This window comes from Schistocerca nitens, chromosome 10, assembly GCF_023898315.1.
Source record: "Schistocerca nitens isolate TAMUIC-IGC-003100 chromosome 10, iqSchNite1.1, whole genome shotgun sequence".
Taxonomy (NCBI): Eukaryota; Metazoa; Arthropoda; class Insecta; order Orthoptera; family Acrididae; genus Schistocerca; species Schistocerca nitens.
Window position 1 is genome coordinate 66320325 of NC_064623.1, and position 12906 is coordinate 66333230.

Here is a 12906-nt window from a genome sequence, read left to right on the forward strand (position 1 = left end):
CACTTACTCATTAGCTTTCAGCCAAAGCCTTTGTCAGAAAAGGAAACTCGGTCACATTCATTCACATAAGCAAGCACATGTCTGTGCCATCACCAGCTGTGTGGACCAAATGTGTTCCGAAACGAGCTGCCAGGGATGGGGGTCATGTGTACATGAGGTGTGCATGCTTATGCAAATGAATGTGAGTTGTTTTCCTTTTCTGACGAAGGCTTTGGCCGAAAGCTAATGTGTATCTTTTTGCTGTCCCTATCTGCAACTTAATGTGTCATCTGTACAGTAAGTAGCAATCTATCTTTTCCTTGTCTTGTTTAGTTAAATTCTTATTTATAGCATTGCATTATAGAAAAAAATATTAATTTTGACTGTCATAATTTGAAATATTGTAGATCACAGAATTTTAAACATGCATTACTGATTGTAGTTATGTGACCTTGTAGCTTGGCTAGGATCATAGACTAAAATTTTGCTCAGCTCTAATTTGAGTTATGATTTTATATTAAAATAAGTAATAATAAAAAATATTTGTGGCAAAATACTAATTCTGGGTCTTTCAGAATATTTTTCATTAAAATATGGCTCTTTTATCTTTGCACATGTAAACATTCTAATCTGTGCCTTAAAAATTATGACTGTAAAGACTTTTTATTGAAGTAATTATAGTTTGGGTAATGTCCCCTCTCCTTAAGCTATACCCATATTCCGAGAAGTTAAATGAGAGTGTCTGCTCAACAGGATACTGGATGTATGGGAAGTGAGCCGGCCGTGCTTCCTGGCAATGGGCTACGACGCACGGATCGGTGACGTGCAGCCGAGCTGTGGTAGCTGGACTGGCCACCGTGTCGAGTGTCTCGTCAACCCGGAGCTTTTCAGCTCTGCGGACAGCTACCAGATACATGTCAGCTCTGAGAAGGTATGCTCTCTCTCTCTCTCTCTCTCTCTCTCTCTCTCTCTCTCTCTCTTGGGGTGAAATAACTGGCAAAGTGACACATAAGTTGTGAAAAATATGTTGCGGGTGGAAAGGAGGCCCATAAATGTTTTTCAGCGAACTGTAGACACTCAGTTCTCATCAGGCGGCTGACAACGAGCCAATAATCAAGTTCCTGTCATTACTCAATACCCCACTAGTTGACGCTGCACAGCTCAGAACTTCAAAAGTCGGTATTGATAAAGAGCTAGAACACATCCACACCTTAGCCGGCTCGCGACTGTGCACAGCTCGGGAACTGTGACTGTTGTAGACCAGAGGTCATACATCAAGCTTGAAACTTTATGCGACAAAAACCTGACAGAAATCCACAGATCACTGAGTGAGTTTTCTAGTGAGTTTACAGTGGACAATAGTACAGTTTCACGGTGGATTAATGATTTTTGTGGTGGTTGTATGAGCATAGATGGTACTCTAAGACCCGGCAGGACAAAAACATCAGCAGATGAACAAAGTGTGTGATTTGTGGCAGATGCTCTTGAAAAAGATCGCAGTGCGACTTGTGAGGAACCACTCTGAAGCCACGGGAATTCCCCCACATCAGTATTCTGTATTCTGACAAATGATTTGAAGAAGAAAAAAATTTATGCAATTTGGGTTCCACACTGTTTGAGTGCTAAAGAGAAGCAAAAATGTCTGGACATCACATCCTTGCTCAAACAACGCTTTGACCATGAAGGTCAAGGATTCTCGTGTTGAATTGCCGCCATTGGTGAAACATGGATTACAGACTTTGAACCAGTGTTGAAATCACAGTCCAACAAGTGGAGAGCTTCAGATTCTCCACCTCCAAAAAAATTTGAACGCGCTCAAGCAAGTGATGATTTTTGCTTATCATGACCAATGAATCATCATGACAGATAGTCCACGTGGAACAAGTGTCACACCAGTGTATTGTCATAACAAAACCTGACTTCGGTTGCTAGAGGATGGGCCCACTCATTCTCCATGACAATGCTAGCATGCATATTGGCAATATTGTAGCCCAGAAAATGGCCCAAATATGGATGGGGAATGTTACCACATCCTCCCTACAGGCTGGAGATGAGTCCACCAGACTTCAACTTGTTCCCGAAGTTGGAAAAAAAAATCAATGCGTGGACATCGTTATCTTTGTCTGGGAGAGCTGCCATTACCTGGCAGATGAACGGAATTGATGTACTGGATGGAGTAATAGGAGCTTTAAAGACATTGGGATTCAGTCATAGAGAAGCAGAGAGACTATATTGAAGTACTGTAAAGAGATATTGAAAGAAATATAAACATACGATTTTAAAAAAAAAAAATGTGCATTATTTATGAAATGCCCCTCATATTTATCTTTATTTTCGCAAGTTTCATATTGTACAATTCCAAATAAATACAAGTACCAGAAGTAGAGATTGATGGGCTCACACTGCCTGAGACTTCCTCTGTGAATTTCCTGGTTACCCAGGTAGATACTGTGGTGGACTCACCTTGTGAAATAATTAACCAAAAATGTCAGTTCTGCCAGCATTAGTTTCAGAAAACTCTCTCAGTGTGCTCATCTGCAGACAAGACTTTCACTCAGTTCTGTCCTATGGTTTAATGTTGTTTGATATTGAAGCTAATGTGAAAAAAAAAGTGTTTTCTACAGAAGTGTGCCAAATGAATATTGTTTAAAGTAAATAACCCAACATCTTGCAGAAGACTCTCCAGAGAGCCAGTTATTCTCATGCATCCATGCCAATACATATGGTTCCCAATGATATTTGTGGCATATAACAACAGTGAATCTAGGGCGAGCTTGGCAATTCACAACCGCAATGCTAGAAGTAGAAGTAATTTCCATCTCTCTCTCTCTCTCTCTCTCTCTCTCTCTCTCTCTCTAGGATTCATAATGCAGGAGGACCTGCAGCGAATTGACGCATGGTGCAGGGAATGGCAATTGAATCTCAATGTAGACAAGTGTAATGTGCTGCGAATACATAGAAAGAAAGATCCCATATCATTTAGCTACGATATAGCAGGTCAGTAACTGGAAGCAGTTAATTCCATAAGGCTGCGTTCACACTGCCGGCCGGGCCGAGCCGAGCCTGGCCGGGCCGCCGCCCGCTTTGCTATCAGACACATGGTTTTGAATTGCGGTGTTCAGACTGGCGGCCGGGCCGCGCCGACACGGCGTGAGCCTCCCGGAGCCGAGCCGACGACATTCCGAATGTTTAATATTGCCGGCGCGAGCCGACCGCAGGCGCGAGCCTGTGGAGCAGCACTACTGCTTCTGCAGTATACGCATCACACGTCTCCCTTCTGCTTTCATCACAAGTGTGACTGCACACGTCTTTTATTTTAAGATGTTACCTCACATTTCACAATAAGTGAGGAAAAATTACGTTTATTATAATGATACATGCGAAATTACTTTTATTTCATATATTTAATCTACATGCATTTACAACAATAGCTTGCCAGCGTTCGCGGCATTGCCGCCACTGAATAGTTCGCATTTACTTGTAAACGGAGGCAGATATGAGTGTCACTGAGGGACGGAAATGTGTCCCTACCAGATGACAATGCATTGTAAAGTCATGTTGTGGCACGTTACTATATAAGCTGTTGTCTGTGACATCTTTTTGCGATGTTTTCTTACTTTAATGGATGCAGAATAACATATACATGACATTAACTTGTGTCCATCAATTTGGTATCAGAATTTCGGCTAGTATGACAGTAATGATGCAGTTTCCAGATTATGGAACGAAGTAACCAAGGAGTGTGTTTCAGATAGTACGCACAAATATAAATTATTTTCCTTTATAATTTTATTTGTTTTATTTACAGTGAAATGAGATACAAAAAAATACAGTAAATAGCAAAGTAATTTCAATTCCAAAATTTATTTGAGAGGTTTTTCAATTATTTTAAGTTGCATTTTTAACGAAATATTCAACAAAAGTGTTCCTGACAGTTTTCGAACGTAATGTGGAATTTCTGTTGAATGTGGCACCAGCTGTCTGCATATCAGCATTGTTACAAAACTTTTCAGCTTCAACATTGCATCCTTCTCTGTCAATGACAATATTATGAAGTAGACAAATGCACTTGACTATGTGATCAGCTACGTCAACGGATGTTTCAATTTCCTTCCTCAGTAGTCTCCATTTATTGGTCATTATACCAAATGCACATTCAACAACTTTTCTTGCTCTGGAATGCATATCATTGTATAGAATCTTCTCGTTGTCCAAATTTCTGCGAGGAAAAGGTCTCATCGAATTCTCTAATAAGGGGTAAGCTTCATCTCCCAAAATGACGTACGGTAGTTCCTGACACATTCCTTCAAGTCTTGTTGGTGGCGGTAATAACAGCTCCCCATTTGTAAGTTTCTTATATAACATACTTTCTTTAAACACGCCTGCATCAGACTGTTTACCGTAGGCACCAACATCCACAGCTATAAATTTGTAATTTGCATCAGCAACTGCTTGGAGTACAATCGAATAATACTGTTTGTAATTGTAAAACATGCTGCCAGAAAGTTTAGGACATTGGACACGTATGTGCTTCCCGTCTATACATCCAACACAGTTTGGAAATCCCCATCTCGTATGCATTTCACTGGCAATTTCTTTAAATCGAGAAACAGTTGGCGTTGGTAAATGAATGGGGGCAAGTGACTCCCATATGGCCATACAAACGTCTTTCACCAACACTGATACGGTGGACACTCCTAATCGGAATGACGATGCTAGTGCATGAAAGGAGATGCCAGTGGACAGATACCTGAGAAAAAAAATCGTAAAATGTGTTACTCAAGTGTGGTGTTGGGCGAAGTTTTTACAGTTTTGTTTGCACAGTAGATATTTACTTAGTCAATGTCATTTCATAGTTATACAACAATAAATAATTAAAGAGACATTTTCTTGCATCCTTCTATATTCTTTCAATTAAAATAATGAAATCGAAATGCAAAGACCTGAGAGACAGTTACAGAGAATAACTTGTATAACTTGGCAAAATAAGGTCATGTGATCCAGGGAATAGTATATTAAAATGCAATTCCACTCGGGCTTTGTTCTGTCATATGATTTTCCTAAGTTCCAAGAGCTATGCACAGTTCCTTACCAGTGGAAATAGAACCACTGAGTCAAAGGGCATATCAGTCTGTCTATCTTACAAGGTAATGAAAAGAATTCTGTGAGGTCATCAGTGGCTCCACATGATGAACCATCACCACTGCCAAGCGCTGCATCATGAAGAAAAACGAAGAAAAAGTTGGAAAATTCTGAAGGAGTGTATCTGCGATTCTTCGTTGAAGGCACAGCAAGACATTACCCAAAATGACGAAGCTAATTACTTACTGATGATTCTCAGGAGTCCCATAAACTCTCTTCCCCTCAGAGGTAAGCGTTTGTGAAATTTAAAATACAAAAGCATGACTACAATTAATTGGAGGTAGTGAATGCTGCACAAAGTTCTACTGCAAACCAAAAAGTGTGTACTAACGAATCTTACCTTATCGTTATACACAATTTTTCTTCTGCTGTTATACTTCTGCGAAAATTTGTGTTCTGTTTCGAAATTTTGTCTTGAATGTTCTGCAGCACATACAGAAATGTATTATGATTCATTCTGTAATATGAATAAAATTTTTCAGGACAGTTTTTAAGTTCTTCATGTAAAGAAAAAAAACTCTCCTAAATGTCTGTCGCTATTTATGGGATGAATCCATAACCTCCTAGTTCTTCTGTACTTCAAAACTCGACGAGTAACTGCAGAGTCAAAACAATACCAATAAAAGAGTGAAGACATTGTTCTACACGACAGCACACACTAGCCAAAGGCGAGCAACTGTTGACTGCAGCTGCGTTTTCTAGTGACTTGCTTGTCAGCTGTCGAAGGGTGGGGATTTTTTTTAATTTATTTATTTGGCCTTCGGCAACTAGCAGCCATTTAGCCAAAGAGTAGGGATTACCTTGACGGTGCAGCGCAGCCCGCCAAGGAAGGAAAAAAATAATGAAGAACAATGAAACGCACGTCTGTGTCGATCTACAGTAGTTTCATTAACTCTCCATTATTTTTTTTTCTGTCAAAGTAGACAACGAGACTACAGAATTGCGCTTCAGTTTCTGCAGTAAACGTATCACAAATCTCCAGTTTGTTTTTGTGATTAGTTTTACACCACTGATCACTAGTAATTAGTTTTTTTCTGTCCTGCATTATATGACTACATTAAACCAAGCTGTAACCGCTCGAACTCCGTGGCTTGCGGACGCGGCACTGACGCCACTGAATATCTCGCATTACTTGTGACCAGAGACAGATATCAGTGTCATTATCATTTCAAAAACTTTTTGGTACTTTTAGCTACATTTCATACGCAACAATGTATGGTCTAAAACGGATCTAACAGTAAGCTACCCGCTACATAACTTTTTCACTACAAGATCTGTAAATCAAGTGCACAACGTTGACAAATAGCATCATTTAACAATGACTGTTAAGAAATACGAAAAGATAAATGATTCAATACGAAGCTAAGATGTTACACTAGCACGTGTACAAAAATCAGATTTTTTAGCCGCATAATTTCTTCAAAATCGGCTGGGAAGCGTTACGAAACTAAGAAATCACGCGAAACGAAAAGTAGACTTTTTCTTTTTTCACGACGTAAGTAACGCTTTTAAGGAAAAAATGAGTTCATAAAACGATGTGGCGCAGTCTTATATACCTCTAAGAATTTTTAGAACATGAAAATCGGAGAAGTGGATTTTCCCCCATTCCGCCGACCCGGCTCGGCGCGGCGCGCAGTGTGAATGCCCTACACGTCGGCCTGAGCTGGCTAGGCACGAGCCGAGACAGTACGCGTCAGCCCGGCCCGGCCCGGCCGGCAGTGTGAACGCAGCCTAAATTATCTGGGAGTACGCATTAGGAGTGATTTAAAATGGAATGATCATATAAAGTTGATCGTCGGTAAAGCAGATACCAGACTGAGATTCATTGGAAGAATCCTAAGGAAATGCAATCCGAAAACAAAGGAAGTAGGTTACAGTACCCTTGTTCGCCCAGTGCTTGAATACTGCTCAGCAGTGTGGGATCCGTACCAGATAGGGTTCATAGAAATAACATGGAATTTCCAACAAAGTGGCAACCAGGAGGAGGTTTGAGTTTGGAGGGAAGATGAATGTAAAACTGCAATGTTAGAACAGCTTTTAAACCGTGCGTATGAGTTTGATGACTGATAAAGGCCCAGATTATCAAGACACAGAAAATGAAAGTTACAACAGTGGTGTCAACAAGGTAATGAGGTAAGATGTGTCACTAACCTCAAATTTGCTTTCGCATCCAGACAACATATGTGCTGTAGTTAACATGTCATAGATACTAAGGATCAGTGCAGAGAACTAAAATTGAAAGTTATGTGCTTTAATATTCCTGACGCATATGTTTGTTTGTGTCTTAAGTTTTAAAGTTGTAATTCTCACTGTTAGTTACTATACTCTATCTAAGGAAGAAGTTTCAAATATATTTTTAGATAAGCTTTGTTAAAAAAAAATTGTAATGATAATTTTAATTCTAAATGTGCTTTAATGCAGGTTTCTCGAAGCACAACTTTTTCTTGCTTATTAAATAATTACATTAGGCCTACAGGATTTTGCTGTTCCTGAGAAAGCAGTACAGAGTCGGGGTAGAAAAGGGAAGAGGAGTATGAAACAACAACAGAAACATTAGGATGCTCATAACAGAGGTTTAGCTTACATTTAGAAATGAGAGTAAGATATGTGAACTTGGTCCTAACTGTAATTGCAGGAGAAGGTGTTTTCAGTTATTCAATGAGGAAGAGAGAATGTATAGTTTTCAGAAGTTTTGGAGTATGGGAAACTATGAATTGCAGAATGCCTACATTCATGGTTGCATACAAGTAACCAAAATGAAGAGAAAAACAAAAACAGTATCCATCAAGACGGAGTACAACCATGATGTACTATTTGTGTCATGTGGCGAAAGATGCATTGTAATTTGTAAGACTACCATTTTGAATATTCACGGACTCCAAAAAAAGTAGAGGTCATATAGAATACTTAGCTCAAAAAAAAAAAAAAAAAAGAAAAGAAAGAAAGAAAGAAAGAAAGAAAAAGAGGAGGAGGAGGCTGTAAAACTCCCTCAGTAAATGGGAGGGGGGAAACATCAGCATCATACAAGATAGAATTAAAGTGCAGATGCTGAATGGGTGCCAACATATACCAGTCATTACAAGAGAGTTGACAGTCCAAGATTTAGGAGTATGGAGTACACAATAGAAAGTTGTTATGATAAAGATAAAGAAGAATGTACGCAAGGACAGAAATCCTTTATCCAGCGATAAATATCAACAGATTTTTGTAGGAGAGCACAACATATCATTTACAAATCTTAAATCACACATTTGCAGCACGTGTGATTGCCTTTATATAAAAATAGAAAAGGCAAAAAAGGAGAAAGATGAAAACTTATTCAAATTCTTATATGATCAACTTGAGTTACACCAGCACAAAGTGAAAGCAGGACATGACACTATTACGCTTGCTACAGAGGAGTCAGAGAAAGATGATAGTATTTATGTCATTGTGTTTGATTTGCAACAAGCCCTACCTACCCAGCAGAATTCTTCTTCAGAATTTTCTGCCCACCAAACAAGATTAAGGCTCTGTTATGGAGTGTAAAGGATGATCTGGGCCTGTAGCAACTGGATATTTTAGCACATACCATGTCAGAGTGGTATGTCATATAGATCAAAGCACCACGACCATTGGCATCAGGTACAAGGAGCACCAACATCACAGCAGACTCGATTGGGCTTCCAAGTCAGCTACGGTGGAACATTGTTCAGAACTAAATCATTCAATGAATTACAATGATGCCAAGATTCTGACGCAGGCACCAAGATACTGGAATAGCGTTATTAAAGAAGCCATCAAAATAAAAGTCACACGGAATCTTATCAACTGCGACTCAGGATATCAGCTTAGTTCTGCCTGGAATCTGGCTCTTGATCTCCTAGAGACGCAATGGAGGCAACATCCAAACTCTGGGGGAAGCAACGTTAGAAATGCTTACAGAGCAAATAACCCAGCACAACCAACACAAGGCACACATATGGTGGTACTTCAGATAGCAAATGACCTACCTGAGGACAGTCATTTCAAGAACAAACAGCTATTTGAACACTAATGGGCATAAAATAATCAGGCAGCACCCCTAGCGGGTGTGGGTCTCAGATGAAGCACCTGATGCAGCCGGCTATGGTAATACAATGGCATAGTCCACAGAAAGTTTAAATGATGGTAATCAGGAGATTAAATGCTCAGTACAACTTGGAGGTGGAACAGAACTTCAGGTGACAAAATTATTAACTGACAACTGCCAGAAAGTATGTGCACAGTAGTCTGAACAGCTTCTGCTGGAGAATGCTATGGTTGCTGCTACTGACGGCACGAACCTTCGACGGAGTGCCTGTCACAGCACAGACCAATGATAGAGCACGTAGCCCCACATAAACATAAATATTGCACCTGTTCTGCACTGGATTCAGCCTCAGGCAGCACAAGTACGATGGGGATTCCCAGTAGAAAACCCAATTTTCCAAGATTGTAACACCTTGCCAGGAAAGCATGAACCAACAACATAGAAGGCTCTAAGGGGAAGATATGTATCTGAATATCAGAAGGCTGTATAATCTGTTGCAAAGAAAAGGGACGGTGCTGACTTCTTTAGTTTCCTGCTGAGATGCCAAGAAGAGGACATATTCCTGTATTCACAAGGATTAGGCATCACATAACTGCCAGAACAGCCAACAGGATTGAACACAGGGTGAGCTGAGCATTGGAGAGGGAGAGAATATATGACAGGTGCCACTGTTTAGATGTCACGTCCAGGGAATTACTGTCCTTACACCTTCCTTCCTATTGCCACCACCTTAACCAGCCGAGGCTGGGACTGAGTGGGTGGCACTTGGTGATCTCTAGCAGAATGGATGGAGAAGAAACTGACAACCTGTCACCTAGCTGAGTTTGATCGTCTCGACAACAGGGCAAAGCAGAAAAAAGAATATTTGTACAATTGTCACCTTTAGTGAAAAGCCACTCAACGAGACCACATTTGAAGATACTTAGTGAGGGCCCCAACTTTGTGGTGACCCCTGGAAATGACCCTGTCGTGGCTTCATCAGTACGATCAAGCAGGTGGCTTTCAAACCATCTCCAAGTAAAGCCGAAGAAGTCCGACAGGAGACACGTAGGGCGCTCACTGAGACCAAGCTGCCTAGATCTGACAAAGCAGGTGATAAGAAGCTGGCTCTCTGACAGCTCCGAGAAGGGGATGGCATTGTGGTGTTACCTGTAGATAAGGGGAACCGTACCATCATTCTACAGAACTGAGACCAAGACAACAAAGTTCAACAACTTCTGAATGACCCATCATACAGACCAAAGGAAAGCAACTCCATCAACAAGGTGGACAGAAAGATCAGGGCTTTGTGGACTGCCCAAGGTGCCAACGAAGAAGTTCAACTGTATCCGATAGTTAGCAATGAAGAAGATGCTCTCGTCATATGTGGGCAAATGTTCACAACACATTCGCAACTTTGAAGGTTTCCTGCACCGTCTGAAGCAACTACACATTACCGATTCTGACATTATGGTGAGCTTCAACATGGTTTTGTTGTTTACTTTGGTACCACTGAGTGATTCTGACATTATGGTGAGCTTCAACACGGTTTCCTTGTTTACTTTGTTACCACTGAGTGAATCGCTACTGGCAGGGCTCTCCTGGACTTGTTCGGGCCCTTTCTAGTTCAATGTACTTCCTGTATGGGGGTCAATTATACAAGCAAACAGAAGAGTTGGCAGTGGACAGCCAGCTCTTACCAGTGGTGGCAAACCTCTTTATGGAGAGATTTGAAGATGAAGCACTTACATTGGCCCCAGATTGACTGAAATGTGGATGACACATTTGTTATTTAGCCCCACAGCAGGAAAAGCACATTGTTTTCATTTAACATCCAAACTCACACCACCGTAACATAAAATTCACAGTGGAAATGGAGAAGGAGGGACAACTGCTCGTAGATGTTTTTGTCCAGAGGAAGGCAGATGGCTCTTATGGCCATATTATTTACCGAAAACCGAATCCCACAGATCTGTACCTGCAAGCCAGTAGCTGCCAGCATGTGGTGCAAAAGAACAGAGTACTTGAAAATCTGGCTCATTGGGTACGAACTCTTATCAGATCCAGACACATTGATGACGGATGTAAAACATCTGCAGTCTGTTTTCTACAGAAACAGATATTTTTCCAGAGATATTCAGAAGGCACGACACCGTGCTTCTCCACCAGAGCGGTGAGTAGAAATAAAAGAAAAAGCAAAGAAGGTTGTTTGCTTCCCATATGCCAGACTATTATCTGCAAAACCAGTAGAATTATCAAATATAAGATTGAGTTTTTCTACCCACCGGGTTGTATATCAGTCAGACCACCAGGACTATTGACATCAGGTGTAAGGACACAAGCAGCACACCAGACTCAAACAGGCTTCCAAGTCAGCTATCATGGAACATTGTTTGGAACTAAATCATTCAATGAATTATAATGGTATCAATATTCTGGTACAGAGACCCAGATACTGGGACAGCATTATTAACAAATCAGTTGAAATAAAGGCAACACAGAATCTTATCAATTGTGATGTGGGTTATCAGTTTAGTTCTGCATTGAATCTGGCACTCAAACTCCTAAAGATGCAATGAAGGCAACAGCCAAACCCCTTGAGAAATAACTTTGGAAATGCTCATAGAGCAAATAACCCAGCACAACCAACACAGGGTGCACAGATGGTGGTACTTAGACAGCAAATAAAGTATCTGAGGACAGTCTTTCATGAACTACAATTTGAGTACCAGTGGCCATAAAATAATCGGGTAGGTGCCCCTAGCCAGTGCAGACTTTGGATGGACCACTGACATGGCTGAGTGATAGTACAATATAGTTCACAGGAAAACTTAACCCCAGTCAGAAGATTTGAACGTCCAGTACAACTTGGAGGTGGAACAGAACATCAGATGGCTCTCTCTCTCTCTCTCTCTCTCTCTCTCTCTCTCTCTCTCTCTCTCTCTCTGTCTCACACACACACACACACACACACACACACACACACACACACACACACACCTCTCCAAGTATAGCGTACGACATTGCCTTCTGATTGAAATATTGATGTCATTGAGAAATATGTACAGAATGATTGTTAGTACATAGTCTTGCCTAAGGAATGGGAAGAGGTCTTGAAAAATGTCAGAAGAAGAAACCTATGATTGTGTAACGTGTGCCCGCACATGATTTTTATCAACATTTCAGACTTGCAGGACAACTTCTATTGGTATCATAACACATGTTCTGATGAAAAGTTGGGAAGTGGAAATGTTGTGAAGATAGTTCTCATGTCAGGAACCTGAAAAAATGATTGTAATAATTCATACCATGGTGAAATGGATCCTGTATCATTGAGGCGAAGAGGCCATTTATATTTCGTTGAAGGTGTTATAACGTCAAGTTGAGCACACATATTTCAAAAACAACACAACACATGTAAGTCACAGAGCAAGTAGACATGTGTACACAGTAACAATCAAATCAGCACTGAGTCAAAGTCTAGCGGCCGCTGGCTGGTGGCCGCTTAGGTGGCGCGGCTGCTGCATGGCTGGCAGACAGCGCCGCATGTATAGGATGCGCGTAACTGTGCAGCGGCACTTTGAAAGATCGGCGAGTCACAACACTTCAACACTTTCCCCCCCCCCCCTTTGAATTGTTTACACTGGTCTTGATGGAAGTGGCCTGTAGATGGCTAACGTCCATAGGTGTTGTTTGACTGGCCGTAAAGTCTCGAGGAGGCGGCTTCCCGTACGGACGGAAGTGTCCCTGATGAT

The 12906-nt window shown here is 41.0% G+C and overlaps 1 protein-coding gene across 3 annotated transcripts in view; it reads left to right on the forward strand.

The window, feature by feature from the left end:
• The window catches only part of LOC126210265 (uncharacterized), a 153194-nt gene that overhangs the window by 50501 nt on the left and 89787 nt on the right, over positions 1 to 12906 (forward strand). For all 3 annotated transcript variants that reach the window (XM_049939458.1, XM_049939459.1, XM_049939460.1), the window contains one exon: positions 733 to 910. In XM_049939458.1, the coding sequence (XP_049795415.1) occupies positions 733 to 910 (178 nt within the window). The remainder of the gene's footprint in view (positions 1 to 732; positions 911 to 12906) is intronic.